Source organism: Pelodiscus sinensis, chromosome 3 (assembly GCF_049634645.1).
Source record: "Pelodiscus sinensis isolate JC-2024 chromosome 3, ASM4963464v1, whole genome shotgun sequence".
In the NCBI taxonomy this organism is placed as follows: Eukaryota; Metazoa; Chordata; order Testudines; family Trionychidae; genus Pelodiscus; species Pelodiscus sinensis.
Window position 1 is genome coordinate 151,323,347 of NC_134713.1, and position 18,527 is coordinate 151,341,873.

An 18,527-nucleotide genomic window follows, 5' to 3' on the forward strand; every position below is an offset into this window, starting at 1 on the left:
TGAAAGACAATACTGTAATACAGCCCTTGGAGTTTTACACAGTATGGAAGGCAATTGTATTACCAGGCCCTGTCTAGATTAAGATTAGGGTGCTCCATGGCAAAGAGGCGGGTGCTCCAGCCTGGCAGGGCCAGCTGCGCTGAGAGGGGTGCCCAATTGGAGCAGACTCTGCCAGCAGTGGGGGGAGTGGGAGCACTCCAGCTCAGTTAGCTTGTGATGCCACGTTGCAGGCAAGGGACTGCTTCAGCCCACACGGGCAGGAGCAGCTCCCCCCAATCCCAGGTAAGCAGTTAACTGGTTAAAACAATGTTTAACCGTTTAACTGATTAAACAGAATTTTACATTCCCTCTCCATAAAACCAGTGGGGAGTGGAAAATTGGCAAATTATGGCCAACGGCCCTCCCTTCACTATGAAGTATCTATCGCATGGCAAAACAACTTCACATCAGCAATTGTAAGGATAATTGTAAAGCATGCATTCCCCCAGAAAAACCCATGGTAAGCCCCAAATATTAACTTAAGAACATCTTTGCTCACAGGAAACCTGGAAACACCAATGATAAGTGGATATCCATCTAACTAAAATCATGCCAGACCACCGAGGTTGCCAGACCAGAGAGTGCAGCTTAGAGAGGTTCAACTTGAAGTAGAGAAAGAGAAAGTGATTCTTCTTTATAGTAAATTTCAGGAATTGGGCAATAATCTTGTTTGACTGTATTTTCAAATTTGGAAGTAACTAGTCTTCTCTTCACTGAGGTCAGGGGACTGACTTGATGACCCCTCAAGGTCCCTTCCAGTTCTAGTGTTCTACGATTATGTAAGTAGTTAAAAAAAAAAACCCTGAAGCTATTCCACGAGGGCAAAAGAAAGGTCAAACATGAAGTGTACCCTGGTTTAGAAGTAAACTATAGAGTAATTGTAAAAGATCATCGGTATGGTCAGTTTAAAGATGAATTAAAAGTGGAAAACTATTCAGCTTGACAGTTCATAGAACTTGTCACCATGATTAATTTTTTTAAGATATGTTTTCAAAAATGTAAGAAGCCCATCTGAAATTTCTGAGCCTAATCCTAGAGGAAATCACCTTGCTGAAAAAGTTATGTCCAGGGCTTAAATACATCCAGTGCTACTTAGCTGCACCACATAGTGGTGGAAAGGGGCAGATCTTGGGAGGACAGGTATGGACACTTCCCTCAGGCCAAAAGACTCCCCATATGGATTGTGAAAATATTCTAGTTGTAGTGGCACACAGACCATGTGTTTGAAAACACCAGGTTAGATGGACTGACTCAGAAGCAGTAATATTTTGTGGAAACCAGAGCAGAAATAGAGTAAAGAAGATGAGATCAATGCATCTAATCGCCCCTAGGGTGTCATGTTATAAGTCAGTAGTTAAACTAACACTACTCAGCTTTATGATTTTTTTACTGTATTTTAAACAAATCAAAAAAGATGTGTGCCTCTCCAAAGCAAAGCTGGAGGTTCCCTCTCTGAGCACAAATCATTCAGAGGCTTCCGCTAGGAAAAGGAAAAGGGATAGATAGATAGACAGATATATAGATAGATTTTTTTTTTGAGAAACCTGTGTCCTTATTAGACTATATTTTAAGGAGAAAAAGCAAGGAAAACAGATGGAAATTAAAGCATAAGTACTCTTCAGTAAACACCTTTCAAATTAGCTTTCCTCCTTTATTGTATTTCCCAAACAATAAAAACAAGGCAAGATCAAATAAGAAATAACAATGTCACAGCTATATTTAAAGGGCTTAAATAGCAAAGGACACAATCCCACTTGTCACCCCACAAAAAAAAGCAGCAACACAGCAGCAATTCCAAGTGAGCTCAGGGCCTGAAATAGGCTTATCTTAGTATTAGGTCAAGAACCAGGAAGCAGACATTAGGGCTAAGGTGGATGCATTGGAGAGGGTCCAGCGGAGGGCAACCAAATGATTAGGGGGCTGGAGCACATGACCTACGGGGAAAGGCTGAGGGAGTAGGGTCTGTTTAGTCTGCAGAAGCGAAGAGTGAGGGGGGGGGGGGGATTTGATAGCCTTCAACTTCCTGAAGGGAGGTTCCAACGAGGATGGAGAAAGGCTGTTCTCAGTAGTGACAGATGGCAGAACAAGGAGCAATGGTCTCAAGTTGTGGTGGGAGAGGTCCAGGTTGGATATTAGGAAAAACTACAGCTGCTCCCCGAGTTATGACCACCTCCACTTACGACCAAAGCAGTAGTAAATGTGGGTCCAAGTTACGAATGGTGATCCGTGCCTATGAACAGCGCAGTCACCATGTAACTCTATGGGATCCGAGTTACGAACACTTCGAGTTACGGACCAACTGTTGGTCCGTAACTTGTTCGTAACTCGGGGAGCGGCTGTATTTCACTAGGAGAGTGCTGAAGCACTGGAATGGGCTATCTAGGGAAGTAGTGGAGTCTCCATCCCTAGAGGTGTTTAAGTCTCGGTTTGATAAAGCCCTGGCTGGGTTGATTTAATTGGGATTGGCCCTGCCTTGGGCAGGGAGTTGGACTTAATAAAGTCGGTCTTTTCCAGCTCTATGGTTCTATGGAAAATATGGCAGAGCAAAGAGGAAGAAAGGCTTTATTAAGTCAACTCTTTTTACAACTGACTATTGCTGGCGTTTCCTAGGTGCCATGCCAGAAAGAAAGCAGAATTAGCAAGAGGCACAATCAATACTTCGAGAACTCAAACCTCATCACTAGGACGCCACTTTTCAGGGAATAAGCTATATCAAGAGCCAAGTGGAGTGTGGCAATCGCAAGGGCAAAGAACAGGAGCATCAATATTTTAAAGTATTTTAACATTCATACTCAGTTTATTGAAAAACTTGCACACAAAATGATGATGTTAACACAAGTATAAAGAGTAAAAAGATTTGAAAAACTTTCCTCAGCCCCAGAGTAAGAACTGTCGATTTCTAGTAATTTTAGTTCATAGTTCTTGTATTTTCTTTCATCAACTAAACCTTTTCTGACACACCAGTAATTGAAACTAAAAATCAAACATCTGGAATTGACTGATCAAAATTACCCACTTTGATCCATGAAGGAAAACAGGATCCACCTATTAGTATGATTGCAAAAATATGTAACTGAATAAAGAGAAGCAGAATTTGAATTCACATTTCTAACAAATGTGACACTGTACTAAATACTGATATTGCTTTGATAACTTGATGAGGTTCCAAGAGATAGTACTATATGAGCTGATACACACAGCATAACCAGCATAGTAACCTGAAAAACTGTAGCATTAAAGAATTGATATTGATTTGGATAATGATGTAAAGAGTGCTTATACCATTTGCAGATGACACCAAGATGGGAGGGGTTGAAAACACTTTGGAGTACAGAATCAGAATTCAAAAAGACCTTCACAAATTAGAGAATTTGTCCAGAAATCAACAAGATGAAATTCAATAGAGGCATGTAAAAGGGGGAAAAAAAATCAAATAAGCAAACTACAAAAAGGGGAGTAACTGGCTAGCGCTGAAGACAATCATCTGGAGACTGGAGTGAATCACTAACTGAAAATAAGTCAACAATGTGATGCAGTTGCCAAAAAAAGGGACTAACGACATTCTAGGGTGCATTAACACATTGTAAGACAGAGGAAATCATTGCCTAGCTCAACTTTGTGTTGTTCAGGCTTCAGCTGGAGTATTATATCCAATTCTAAATACCATACTTTAGGAAAGATGTGAATTAGTTGGAGAGAGTCCAGAAAATGGCATCAAAAAAGGGTTTAGATAACATTAATTAAGAGGACAAAAACAAAAAAAACCAAAACCACTGGGACTATTTAGTCTTGAGAAAAGAAAACTACCAGTGAAAAATCTTCAAATATGTTGACAGAGGATGGTGATCAATTATTCCCCATGTCCACTGAAGGTAGGACAAGTAGCAATGAGCTTAATTTGCAGCAAAAGAGACTTAGATTGTATCTGAGGGAAAAAAATTCTAACAGCCAGGGTAGATAATTCTGGAATAGGCTTCCCAGGGAGGGTGCAGAATCTCCATCACTGAATGTTGTAAAGAACAGCTGGACAAACACTTGTTAGGTTGGACAAACAGTTGGTAGGTCCAATATCAGAGTAGGTGGCTAGATTTGATAACCACTCAATGTTCCTTACATTTCTATGATTATATAGTACTATCACTCAGCATCAACATATTTGAATTTCCTATAGTAAGAATTCTGTACATTGATATAATGGTCACATAAAAAAATGTGGTCAGAGTAAGATAAATCTTAGTATGCCAACTATTACTGAATTCAGTGGATTTTATGCAGTATACCCACTAAAAAGAATCTATTATCAAATGCTGATTTGTAGCATGATACACAAAAATTAGGCTTATGCCATTTTTACAGCTTTGGAATTAAAACATTCTTAGTACAAACACGAAGCACTTGTAAGTAAAAAGTTCACAAATAGAAAAATTGCAGATATTTATAATTTAAAAAAAGAACTACTGGGGTATGTTAAAAATGTTGAGGCTGCAAAGTATTCATAACATGAAATGCGAATTGAAGGTAACCTTCCAACCTTGTCTCTACCTGATTATGTATTAAAATGTAGTAATTTAAAATTCCATGAGCATAAACTATTTTTCCATACAACCCATGCCTTATTCAGTGTGCAGGTCAGACAATTCAGAGCAAATAGCAGCAGTTCAATATTTATATATATTCTCACTGTTCAATATATATCTATCTATACCAGGATGCTCCATCAAACCTGCATGCTGAAATCAGGGATTTTCATGCCATATGCCTTGCTGATACAGAATACCAAAAACTAGATTTTGGTATAACTGAATGAATCAGACATAAGAGTTAGATAGTTTAAAAAGTGATTTAGTTCACAAAAGCAGTATACTAATCACAGAGAAAAACAAAAGACTATGTTTAAAATTTGTTCAAGTGTAAAAACAGGCTCATTAAAATGTATGTTTGAATATTTTTCTGGCAGACAATCTAGTGACAAGTTGGGACTTATGTAAGTTAAGGACTGATAATACCCAACTGGTAAATACACACAATATCCCAACCCAGAGTCTCAGTCCCTATATCTTATAATAAAAAGAAAAACTGAAGAAGGTATTTTATCAAACAAAAAGGTGCTTCTCCCCTCTCCCCCTCCCCACAAAAAAACTGAACACACAATAGGCATATATGACATTACACAGCTAGTGATCTTACATTCAAAATGATTTCTGTTTCCTTAATAGTGAAAGATCATGTAACAAATTATTATCATAACTAAAACCACTGCCCTTCCACAGCAGCTCAGATATATTTTCAGGATTTCTTTAATTACTGTGGTCTTGATTCTGCCACTGTATTTCTTCAGGTAGACTTGTGCACCTCTGCAGAGCCCCACTATCTTAGGCTCTGTAACGATACAAGGGTTTATCTGCCCACAACTAAATGCAGGGCTGTAACTGAGGAGCTCAAGATGTATGCCTCTGACTAAATAGAATCCCTGTAAAGCAGTGGTTCCCAACCTGTGGTCCGCGAACCACGGTTCTGTAGGGGGCCCATGTGTAGCCTCTCACAGCCAGCACGTCCTTCAACCGGCATTACTTCCCATGGCTCAGGAAGCAGCTCAGCTGAGAGGCTCTGTGCCGGCAGCCAGTATGTCCCTCAGCTTGCACTGCTTCCCCAGTGGGCTGAGGGATGCCACTCGGGAAGCAGAGTGGGCCGAGGGATGTGTAGGCTGCAGGCACAGCTATATTGTAAAAAGTTAATAGATTGAAAAGGGGTCTGTATCCTTGAAAAGGTTGGGAACCACTGCTATGAAGTGTACACTGGCATACCTCACTATGGAATGTCCATTTTTTCCTTGTCTTCTTTTCAAAGTCTGTATCACTGCTCTTGAGCAGACATCACAGACGCATCTCCCTTAAAAATGCAAGAATTAGTTCACCATCACAATTCTGTTCAATGGGTTGAGTCAGCCATATTCTTCTTTGCTCAGGATATTTATCTTTCAAAAGGCATTCTAGTTCTTCAATGTGACAATCTAACATCAGTAAATTACTTCTTGTTCAGTGTTATCAGATGTCACAGGTATTAAATGATTTTTTTTTCTTATTGTCACTGGGCTGGGGTATTTAAAAGATTGTCTTTGAAAAATCACTCATTGATAACAAACAAGCTTTTGTAGTCTGACATGAAGAACCAAAATTTCCAAGTTGGATGTGATGAGTATAGCTGCAAAAATAACTGAAGACTCAGGATGCATGCAGATCAGGAAATTGTTCATGCTAACAGCTAGCTTAACATTTTTCCATTGGTTGGTTGGTTGATAGATAGGTTTTTTTTCCTTTCTAATGTAGGGCTTTGCATGTTTTTTTACCCTCCTTTGAAAGTGTTGCTCTGGGAAACTTGTCTCTGGTATCACATAGTTAATAAACTTGGTACATAATGTTCTATCTACAGATAATTCAGTTATCTTCCTTTAGTGGATTGTATACATGTTGTTCTACAAAAAATTACTCTATTATTAATATGCATGAGGTTTTCTTGAAAAGGGGATAGATGCTTATGACAATCCAGAACTTGTACCAGAAAGCAACATACTGCATATGTGTATATATAACAATATATTTCCATCAACTGAAATGTAATCACCTTTTTACTATTTAGAGGGGAAAGGCAGTTTTTAGGATGGTTAAGCTATGTATCATCAATACCATGAAGCTACCCTATCAGTTGTAATAGCGCCTATAAAATACCAGAGCAAGACTGCAATAAGACTAGAAAATGGGCTACAAATCCCAGATATGCTCAAGTAAGCAGTGAACCAAAAATAAAAATAGGTAGATCTGAAACCAAGAACTAGATAGCATTCATCTAATTCATGATCACTAAAGGTTGAGTTCATAGGTCAAGGTTTTAAAGTGTCATATTCAGCTCTGAATGGCAGTTATTGGACAAAGATTTCAATTACAATATTTCTCCTTTTCTAAAAGGTTTACATTTCTAGTACCCATACTGCTTTTCTGTGCTCTGCATATGTAATACCTTTTGAGGTTTCCATCATCACATTATTCAAATTCAACAAATTAACAGAATTCTCTTATAAAGACGTTAGAACGTTGAGACTGAAGGCCTTGGAATTTCTCATTCTAGAAAATGGTTACTACCAGTGTGAACCCTTGACTTATAATATTGAAATAAGCTTTCTTCCTCTTTTTCACCTCTCAACTCCCATTCTGATAAGAAAGAATTTCCACTCATTTTGGAGTTATTTATAAAAACAATTTTAAAAGCTGTCCCTCCTCCTCTTTCTCACTCTCCCAGTCCAAAAAGTGATTTCAAACCCATACAGTTTGAAAAACAAACAAAACAAAACAAAAACAGGGAGCAAGAGAAGCAGTGATAAATGACCTTTGTTGCTGTTCCTAAAACTGAGGGGATGTTTAACAACATTAGTGCTTAGAGGTGCTGGAGATTCTGTAATATGCATATACAAGTACTAGATCACTAAACACATTTTAACATGTGGCCTTAAAAAAATAAAGATAGAAAGTTAAGGATGAAAGATGAGAGATCTTAAGAGAAAACACATTAATCCTACGGTGACCGACACTCTTAGTATCAGGAGCATTTGAGTAACTTAACAGATTTGATGCTCCTTTACAAAGACAAGAAAAAAATTCATAATTTCTCTCTATAATGTGATATGCTTTAGATAAAGATCCCTTTCTTTATATACACCTGCTACATACTGAAAAGCGTATTTTTCTTTGACTTTTTCCCCTACAGTTAATATAAAGCATGAAGGAACAATCTTCTAATTAACAGTTTGTTTAGGCCATTGCATTACATTATAGCACAGGAAGGAGAAGAATTAAAAACAAACAAAAGTGTTAGAAAACCTGGTTTATAGTAGTCTTACCATTCCAGTTTGTACACTGTAAAAAGAATGAATCATTTCAACTATATACAAACATTAGGATATCAATGAAAGAGAAATATGAACTTGTTTTTGTGGATTTTGTTTTGTTATAGTAATGACAAACAGTTCAAACTGGTTTTTAATTAATAACAACAACAATAAACATGCCTACCAATGCAGCTGGGTTTCCTGAAACCTTTTTCATGTTTCTTGCTGGCATTCCATGAAGATGACTAAATCTACTCTGGAAACCTACAAGTAAGCATCAGAGCTCAGTTTAAAAAAAAAAAAAAAAGTATTTTATACTACAATCACATTCCTAAAGTTACACTAGGAGATGGGAATCAAAAGAAACACAAAACATTTTCTTTGATAAGGAATATTTTAATTTGTTGATAGTTTTAATACCTGAACCATTTTGTTTTATTTCTAAAACTATTGGATTGTTTTATGAAAGCTACTGAATTACAAATTTTGGGCCTCATTCTGCAAACTCTGACCCACACAGAGGATACATATGCGCTGCATCAAAGGGTGCAGAGTTGCAGTTTGTGTAGAGATACCTGTGCTACCTTTATTTTAATTAACTTGCTAAAAACGGGCGGGGGGAGGGAGGAAGGAAGAGAGAAATGGAAGAGAGACAGTCAGGGACAGGTGGCTTTGTGGCACTCACATGGAACCCAGACTGAGCCAAGCCCTCACTGCTTTATTTAGCAACCTAGATAGATCAGGTGCAAACTACAAACTATAGTTTAAACCCAGCTGTAGTGTAGCTGCTCCAAAAAACCCACTGAAATTACTGCAAACAATGGGACCTGTGGTGGGAGTACAGCTTTGCAGGACAGGGGCCTAAGAAAAAAAGGATAAATTTTGCACTCCCAAACTTCATAATCATTTGGCAATTTTATCGCTCATTTCCATTCTTAGTACTGCTCTTAAAAAATGTAAGAACTCTGAAGCTCAAGACCAATTCCCACATACTTCATATACCAGATTAAGGCCACAGACATCTTTCCATTGAACCCATGCTATTATTCCACCTTTAAGTGTTACTGACCTCTCCTCCCTGAATGGGACATAAGAGGGAAAGCACCAGTTAAGATACTTTCAAAGACTGGATCCGGCAATTCTTTCTCCAATTCCGTTGAGTCCTCCTGTTCCCACCAGTGGCCGACTCCAGTGATTCCACATGCACCGCCAGATTCATTTTCATGAAACCAGTCACTCTGCTCATCGTCACCTGTGTAAATATAATAACCCCCCCCCAACAATACAGGTTTATTATCTGCAGAAACCACACATGTAATCACATTGTCTTTTGCTTTATAGTTGTAGGTAGCAACTCTACATTAATAGCATGACAAGTACTGCCATCAATAAAGAATACATAAAATGTAATGTTTTAGAACCAATTTAGAACCGCGAAAACCAATAATAAACTGGTTAATCCTTTGGCAATAACTGCAGGGAAATCCATTTAAATTACTGCACTTTTCCCATTAACAAAAAACAAGCCTTAATCTCCTGCTGGGAATTAAAAGGTATAAAACGGTGTAACCAGTTCTTTGCAGCTGATAATGGTATATAATTAGCTTAATTTCATGATTTGTATGGCATGTAAAATGGGGAACAATCATGAACAGATGTGACTAAATAAAACTAATCTGATTAAGTTCATTAAGAAATAAGTTTTGAAAAAGTTGATTTTAAATTAGAAGTGACAGTACCATGAAATATACTGAGAAATGAATTATATTGCTTTATGAAGTTGGTTATTTTTAAGAAAAATATTTTATGGAAGTTTTCAGTATGTATTACGGGGACAATGGCAAAAAATAAAACCTCAAGAAAAATTTACCATTAAGTAACATTGATGGCTGCTCTTAAATAGCCTGATATAGAAATAACCCTCCACGCACAAACATTTAATTCAAGGTAAATTGCTAAACGGGGGGAGGAGGGGAGCGGGAGAGGGCACAACATGTAGAGGTTTAAAAAAAAAAAAAAAGTACAGAGCACTGTATTTTAAATAAAAGTTTGAGATCATTATGCCTTCCTTGAGGTCCTGCGCTGCTAATTTCCCTCTTTTACTTCCCTCCAGTAGGAAATCTGTTACCCTCAACAGTATCCTCTTAAGATTTCACTAAGGATGTTACGTTTCGGGTAACTGACAAATCAAATAGTCAATGCATTTTTGCATCAACTATTTAATTAATCGATAGGGCTGCCTCTATCCTAAGGTTGTTGCTACACTAACAAGGCAGAAGCGCTGAAGCCTGGGGTCAGTTAGGGACTCTCCTGCTGACCCCAGGCTCTGTGCAGCGCAGCTTCTTTGAAATGCTGCCGCAGCGTTTCAAAGCGGCAGCGCTGCATGGAGCCCGGGGTCAGCTGGAGAGTCCCCAGTTGATCCCGGGCTCTCCGTGGCATTCAAAGCAGCAGTGCCACACAGAGCAGCTGACCCCAGGCTCCATGTGACACTGTCACTTTCAAGTACCCCTCTTTTCTCCCCCCCTCTTGCAGATAGATTTGGGGGAGACTAAGGCCATGTTTATACCGAGATAAGGTCTAATTTATTAAGGTTGATTTAAGGTGCTTTTGCCTGTTTAGTGCACTTCAGAGTGGAAGTGCCCTAACTGACAGAGGCAGCGGGAGGAGGGGGGAGGGAGGGGAGAAGGGGAAAAGCAACTAGTCAACTGCTCCTTCACATCCCTAGATTTCACTAACCATCCTCCTTAAACCCAAGTGTTTTAAAAGTATGCTACCTAGATTGATAGCACAGCAGTACATTACCCGTCTTTAAATTACTCAAATTTGTTCATAACTATTTCCAGGAATAAAACTGTACTGTGTTTCACATTTTTAAATGTGCATGACTACACGAAGCACACGTTACATGAATGTTTAATACGCATTTAACATGTATGGACTAAAAATATTTAAGAAAAATATTTACGTTTATGTATTTAATTAGATAAGTCAGATTTACATCAACCATAGAATAACCTACATACCAGATGTATTTTGTGAAGTACCTAAGTGCATTTTAATTTTTGAATATGGGAAGATCATGTAACATGATCAGCAATTTGTTACTTCCACCTTGTTTATGCTAAATTTCACTGTCATTATGACAACAAAGAACTCACGGTTATGAAAATCCAAGGAGGCCTAGGAAAAGAGGAAAAACGGATTCATTTTTGTATTATTATGGATTACTGTAATAATTCAAATGTAAGGCAATTTGCCAATACTATGCCAACCATAGCACTACTGGCTGAAAGCGCTGGTTCTGGCTGGATGAGTCCTGCATTACTAGAATATTAATGAAAATAAAAACATCTCACTGATCCCTTATGGATTAAATAGCCTTGGAATCTTCTCTGGTCACTACTAACACCAAAACTGAAAAGGGTTCCAGAAAAGGGTAAGAGCAAATTAAAGAAGGAAAATACCACCTGTAGAATGGAGAGGATAGGGGGAAAGCTGGAAACAAGAATTTTATGCATACTTAATGTCTATCAAGAAATGTAGGATCTCTCAGATAATCTCATTCTGATTGCAATACAATCCAAAGAGTGGAAGATGTATTAGAGAAACTCTAGGATGGAATTAGAAGAAAGAAAAACTCCAGACAGCATGTTCAAAGAGCTCAGAGATGAAAGATAGAAAGAATACAGGATGGTAGAGAGAGAGTCCAGGTGGAGACTTATTGGGGGAGACTAAAACCATGCTTATACCAAAATAAGGTCAAATTTATTAAGGTTGATTTTTAGCACCCAATTTCATAAAGTCGAAAGTGCATGTCCTCACTGTGCTTAAGAATTCAAAGTACTTCAAAATAGCACATCCACAGCAGGATGGCTAACATTCTGGGTACATGTTGTCAACATCTCATAATGCCCTTATCTCCCCCCCCCCCCCCCGCCCCCGCTTGAAAGCAATTGTAAATAGTCTTTTTGCACCCATTTTGACTTCTGGTTATCCACGGAGACACCATAGTAGCATAAACATGGAATCTATCATGGATTCCATCGAGCATCAAAGCATTGGGATATTAAGCATGATGTACCTAATGCTGGAATATATCCAGAGCATATCCAGGGTTTGCTGGAGCAACGACAAATCTCAGAAAACCAGGACACATTTTTTTGCGAAGTACTTGAGTTGAGAGATTGATAAACGCCACTGGCATTTGATCCTGTGGACACAGTGGAACTCCAGTTCTGGTGCTCTCAGACAAGCAGACTAATGAGATGCAGGTACGAAATGAGCAACACTGGCTGCAAAATTTCTGTACCCATAAGGTGACTTTCCTGGAAGTTTGCAAATTGCTTTTCCCAGCCCTGAAGCACAAGAACACCAGAATGAGACTCACTCTGGGTATGTCTACACTACAAAGTTAATTCGAACTAAGAGACGTTAGTTCGAATTAACTTTGATAGGCGCTACACAGGCAAACCGCTAGTTCGAACTTAATTCGAACTAGCGGAGCGCTTAATTCCAACTAGGTAAACCTCATTCTACAAGGACTAACGCCTAGTTTGAATTAAATAGTTCAAATTAAGGGGTGTGTAGCCACTTAATTCGAACTAGTGGAAGGCTAGCCCTCCCCAGCTTTCCCTGGTGGCCACTCTTGGCACCACCAGGGAAACTTGTATGTCCCCCTCCCGGCCCCGGAGCCCTTAAAGGGGCACGGGCTGGCTACGGTGCCTGTGCCAGGTGCAAGCCTGCCAGCACCCAGCCAGTAGACCCTGCACCTGGCACGGCACGAACCAGCCACCCGCTGCCACTCAGCCTTCTGCCTCTTCCCGGGACCAGGCTGGCGGCTCCCGGGAGCCTGCCCAGGTCCGCAAGAGGCGGGCGCCCACCCACCTGGTCTAGTGCGGAGATCGTGGACCTAATCCACGACGTCCGCACTAGGCATAGGAAAGTGGCCGTCTAGGGCAGGATAGCTGCCAGCCTGGCCACCCGGGAGCAGGTTTGCATGAAAATCAGGGTGGTCCAGTGAGACCCCTAACCCTGAGCCCTGAGCTTAGAACATAAGAACGGCCGTACTGGGTCAGACCAAAGGTCCATCTAGTCCAATAGCCTGTCTGCCGACAGCAGCCAACACTAGGTACCCTGGAGGGGAGGGACTGAAGACAATGACCAAGCCATTTGTCTCATGCCATCCCTCTCCAGCCTTCCACAAACAGAGGCCAGGGACACCATTTCTACCCCCTGGCTAATACCACTCCATGGACTCAACCTCCATGAATTTATCTAACTTCTCTTTAAACTCTGTTATAGATCTAGCCTTCACAGCCTCCTGCGGCAAGGAGTTCCACAGGTTGACTATTTGCTTTGTGAAGAAGAACTTTCTGTTACTAGTTTGAAGCCTGCTACCCATTCATTTCATTTGGTGTCCTCTAGTCCTTCTATTATGGGAACTAATGAAGAACTTTTCTTTATGCACCCTCTCCACCCCACTCATGCTTTTATAGACCTCTATCATATCACCCCTCAGTCTCCTCTTTTCTAAACTGAAAAGTCCCAGTCTCTTTAGCCTCTCTTCATATGGGACCCGTTCCAAAACCCTGATCATTTTAGTTGCCCTCCCCTCTCCCACCCTCTCTCTTCCCCTCTCCCACCTCCTTTTCCCAGTCTCCCCGAGTTTTGTTCAATAAAGAGAGAGTTTCTATTTTTGAACACACGTGTCCTTTATTTTGTACATCAGGAAGGGCGGGCTAGGGAGGGGTAAGTGGAAGGAGGTGAGGGAGGAATGGGTACGAGCCCCTGATGGGGAGGACTGGGGTGGCACTGCGGGCTCCTCAGGGTGGAAGCTCTCCTGCAGCCCCCCGATTGACCCCCTCTCGGATGGCAGCCTGCGGCAAGTGCAGTCGGGCTGATGGCCGAGTGCTGTGATGTGCCCAGTGTGGGCACTCAGGGCACTCCAAGCCAGGACTGCTTTGCAAGCGGGGAACCCCTGAGAACTGTCTGTCCGGGGTGGGGGGTCGGGTCCCTTTATGCACAGCCCTCAGCTAGCCTGAGACAGCAGCTCCACGCTCTAAGTCCTAATCTGATGCCCTGCCGGCACTGCTTCCGGTCATCCTTAACCTCGGTTCAGGGTCCACTCAATGTGGACATGCTAGTTCGAATTAGCAAAATGCTAATTTGAACCAATTTTTAGGTCTAGATGCACTAATTCGAATTAGCTTAGTTCGAATTAACTAATTTGAATTAAGTTAGTTTGAATTAGTGCTGTAGTGTAGACGTACCCTCTGACAGTGGAGAAGCGTGAGGAAATTGCCTTCTAACTGACTGCATGCCAGACAGTTACTGGTCAGCTGGGAATCAATTTGGAGTGGGGAAAATCTACAGTGTTGTGGTCCAAGCAGCCCAGGCAATCAATACCCTCCTGCTATGAAGGATAGTGACTCTGGGAAAGATGGAGGATATAGCGGAGAGCTCTGCTGCGGGGGGTTTCCGAACTGTGTGTGTGTGGGGGGAGGGAGGGGGCAATAGATGGAATACACATCCCCATTATGGCAACTAACCACCTTGCCAAGGAGTATATCAACTGCAAGGGATGCTTCTCAGTAGTGATGCAAGTGCTGTTGGATCACAAGGGAGGTTTCACTGACATCAACCTGGGATGGTCGGGAAAGGAGCATGATGTGAGCATCTTTAGGCACTCCTGCCTCTTCAGAAATCTGCAAGCTGGAAATTTCTTCCAAGACCAGAAAATGAACATCATAGGCATTGAAATGCCAATAGTGAGCATTGGAGGCCCAGCCTATTCCTTGTTCCAGTGACGCATCTCCTCCAGCAGCGTATTCCTCTATTCACTTAAGCGCTCCCTGACCAAGTGGGTAGATTGCATTTACTCCCTGAACACGTCATCCCTAGTCTGTTTTCACCTGCGGATTTGTGCCAGCCGGATAGCTGAGAGAGCCAGGGGAGTGTGCAGCAGGCTCATTGTGGTTTCTGTTGTAATGAAAAGTGAAGGGCAGATTTTTCAGGAGACACATAGTGGAGCATAAAACCTAATCTGTTAGAATAAAAAGGAAGGTAGGTCTATCTAAAGACAATAGGTGTTATGTACAAGGCCAGAGTTATGCTTTTAAGCAGTCACTATGTAGCAGGTACACCTAAGAGTTTTTAGGGGAGCAGCTGGACTTGGTTTGGGAGCAAGCATAGTAAAGGACAGGCCAGGTCACAAGCCTGGAGGAAAGGGGTCTGGGTGTGGCTGCAGGGCAGGGGCTCATGCAGTGCCTGTGTGCTTCTCCCCTTCCCCCAACACACACACACACGCGCCTCCTTAACGGGAGAATGCAACTTTCCCCTCTCGCAGAAGCTTCACTGGGAATGAGCAAATGGAGTTTACTGCAGAGGCAGCGGCTAATAGCTTCCCGTTTCATTCAGGTTGCTGTTCCAAGATATCAGTCTTCTCCAAATCACACAGAGTGATATGGAGCAGATGCTGATAATGTGGCCAGAAACCTGGACCTTGAGCTGCAATGATGCCAGATCACTTATTACTGGCTTGGCATGGAGAGGTGTCCTACCACGGAGGACAGGATAAGACAGACCTCGCCAGAAACCTTGCAAGTGGAATTAGAGTTCTTCTATGAGAGCTTTATGGACTTGTGCAGGTTCAGTCTCCAGTCATGTTAACGAGCTGTTCTGGGAACTCCCCACAATGCGGGCTCAGTGGCCACCCTAGATCACATCCCATTGCCTTAGCCCACTTTTAGCATGCTAAAAAATGTGAACTCACCAGAAGTGCCCTCCCCATGATCAGTGCCCGACTGGGAAACATCCTGGGAGGAGGGGACTGTCTCTTAAGTTATAAAAAGTTATTGGCGCTTGGTGACATCGGTTGCCCCATTCACATGTTGACCATTATCCTCCTCTACCTCTTCCTCATCCATGCTGTACTCTACAAAGCTGCCTGAAGTTGCCTGAGGAGTGTCTTGGTAGGAATACACAGACTAGTTAGGAAAGCTAGCCAGGTTTCCTCCCCCCCCCCCCCCCCCCCAGGATCACATACAGCTGCTCACAGAAGTGCCATGTTTGTGCCAATGATCTAGACCATCCATTTGCCTCCTTTGCCTTTCCCTCAGCTTCTTTATTTTCATTTGGTGCTGCTAGTGTCTCTGGCATATACTTTCACCTCCATGCCCTTAGCGATCTTGGCAGAGATATCTGCATTTCTTTTGCCAATCTGCGAGAACAGATTCCTCTCTTCACACACAGCAGTGAGGTCCAGGATCTCCTGCACTCTCCATGCTGGTGCTCATCTGAGACTCTGGGAACTCATCATCAGGTGTACTGCTCCAGTGTGGTGCCTGCTCTGAGGTCTGCTCTCCATGTTGGCCACAGAGGAAATGAAAATCAAATTTTCCCAGGTCTTCCCCTGTTTGCCCGGAGAGCAGTAGAGTTGAAAGTCCTGACCAGAGCAATAACAGCAGGGCACTGTGGGACACCTCCCAGAGCACTGTGGGATACCTCCCAAAAATGTCAATTTTCACAGTGCTGCAACTGTAAAATTGACCATGAAAGGTCAAATTTAGCATTCCTCCTCTTGAAAGCCCAACCACTGACATTGACTTTAATGGCCCTGTAAAGTTGACAGAACAGTCTTGGTGGTGTGGACTCATTGTTTAGAGAAAAAAATTGACCTAATGCTGCTAAGTTCGACTTAAACTCCCAGTGTAGATCAGGCCTCAAGTACGTTTATATTGTGAGGAGAGAGCAAGAGAAGAGTGAAAGGCTAGGAAAAAAAGTAAGGCTAGGCAAGAATGTGTGCATGAGTGAGATCATGGGATAAGATGAGGTCACTATGGAAGGTAGAGAAGTTAAAGGAGGAAAGCAGTTAAACTTCTCAGTCTGTGACAGGACACAGAAGTGAGAGCTGTAGAATGGCAAGGAAAAGTTCATTTAATATTTTCTCAGCTTTCTCTTGGAAGAAATCAGTGCAATCCTGTGTGGAGTGAGAAATGGAGAGAGGAACAAAAGAGAGTTTGAGGAACAAATCTAAGGATAAAAAGGCAGCTGAGATTAGAGGCATGGAGATCAATTGGAGAAGTAGAGTTGTTTAGCAAAGAAAATGGCAGAATGAATCTTTACTGGGGGAAGTCACCATCGTCACAGGATTTCTGTCAGTCACACTGCATTGCAAGAATAGGAGTGGATGAAGCAGATGTTGGAGGTGAGCCAGGGCTAGGGGTTGGCAAATGAGACACTGTGATGGAAGAGAGGGACACAAAGCCAAAGATGGAGGAGAATGAAGTATGGAGAAAGTGAAGTATATAGCAACAAGAGCAAAGGCATAGAGAGAAGGGAGGAGAAATCTGAGAGCAGATGAGAAGTCATCAACACTGATGTCAGCAAATAACAAGAGAGGGGGAAAGAAGAGTCAGATGTAAAGCTGTTCAAAAGCTGAGAAAGAAGGGAAAGGAAGGAGAGGTTGGAAGCAGCAGGAACAGAAAAGGAGAGGCTTACCAGCCACCACATGATCCAGGGCAGGGAGTGAGTGCGAAACAAAAGAATCAATTGAGAGGGCTATTTCAGAGGCAGTGTCAGATGAAAGGATCCAGCCATCTGTGAGCAAGATAAATAGAGCCCTGTGCAAATACAAAAATGTGTAGCTGCACTCTCCAGGCACAACCCTTCAACTGATCTACCACATGCTAGCCGGATTTTACCTTCATCCACATCTGCACAGCAGCAGCAAGTCATCTGGAATGGAGGAAAGAGGAAGCCCTGATGAGAAGGGAGCAGGGGCGCGAGGGGAGAGAACAGTATCACGAGCGCACAGACTGGGCGACTGGGGGTCAGAGGCAGCATGGGGACAGGGAGAGGGACTCCAGAGGAGATGCAGGAAAGGGAATGGATGTTAGACTCACATGCTGCTGTTGCCAGGAGCTCCTGAGCTTCTGTCACATCACAGTGAGATGAAAGGGTACAGAGTCAGGCCCTGCCTGCTCCAATCCCAGCAGCAAAGGGTGGACCCTACTGCACAGAAACTGGCCCATGCCCAGGGTGCTGCCCCTGCAATTCCAGCCCACAGAGTCAGGCTCTCCCTGCTTGGAGCAGGGAAGTAAGCTGCTTTGCTGGAAGTCAGTGCCTTCCTCCTGTCCTGGAAATCAGTCACCTCCCCCAGGCATGCTTCCATATGCACTAGCTGGCAGCATCACAACAGCAGTGGGATGGGTGGTGTATTTCCCTGAGCTGGACTCAGGCCTGGAGCTCCTGCAAGACAGTGTTCATCAGGTGGGGGCTTGTCAGGCAGGTGTTTGGCATGAACTAGAGGAACCTGTTATGCCCCTCCCTTGCTAGCAGTGGAGGGTCTACCCAGTGCCCCTCCCTCAGCCGAGAGCGCAGACAGGGGCAGAGCCTTGTGTAGGTATCTGCATTTGCTCTACTATTTGCAAAAAAATGGTCTGTGGATATCAGCATCTGTGGCTATGCAGGGCTCTAAAGATAAGATGACATTGTGGATGATTTTTTTGATAAACAGATTGTGCATATCATAACATATACAGGCAGTCCCCGGGTTACATACAAGATAGGGACTGTAGGTTTGTTCTTAATTTGAATCTGTATGTAAGTC

General features: G+C 42.3%; 1 protein-coding gene across 8 annotated transcripts in view; it reads right to left on the reverse strand.

Annotated features, from left to right (window-relative positions):
- The window catches only part of GPATCH2 (G-patch domain containing 2), a 176,829-nt gene that overhangs the window by 137,899 nt on the left and 20,403 nt on the right, over nucleotides 1–18,527 (reverse strand). For 7 of the 8 annotated variants that reach the window (XM_006137344.4, XM_075925203.1, XM_075925204.1 and 4 more), the window contains exons 4-5: nucleotides 8,988–9,170; nucleotides 8,103–8,182 (exon numbers count right to left, since the gene is read on the reverse strand). In XM_006137344.4, coding sequence (XP_006137406.1) covers nucleotides 8,103–8,182; nucleotides 8,988–9,170 — 263 coding nt within the window. Of the gene's footprint in view, nucleotides 1–13; nucleotides 5,929–8,102; nucleotides 8,183–8,987; nucleotides 9,171–18,527 lie in introns of those variants that run through there. The other variant, XM_075925205.1, reaches the window with a different exon arrangement.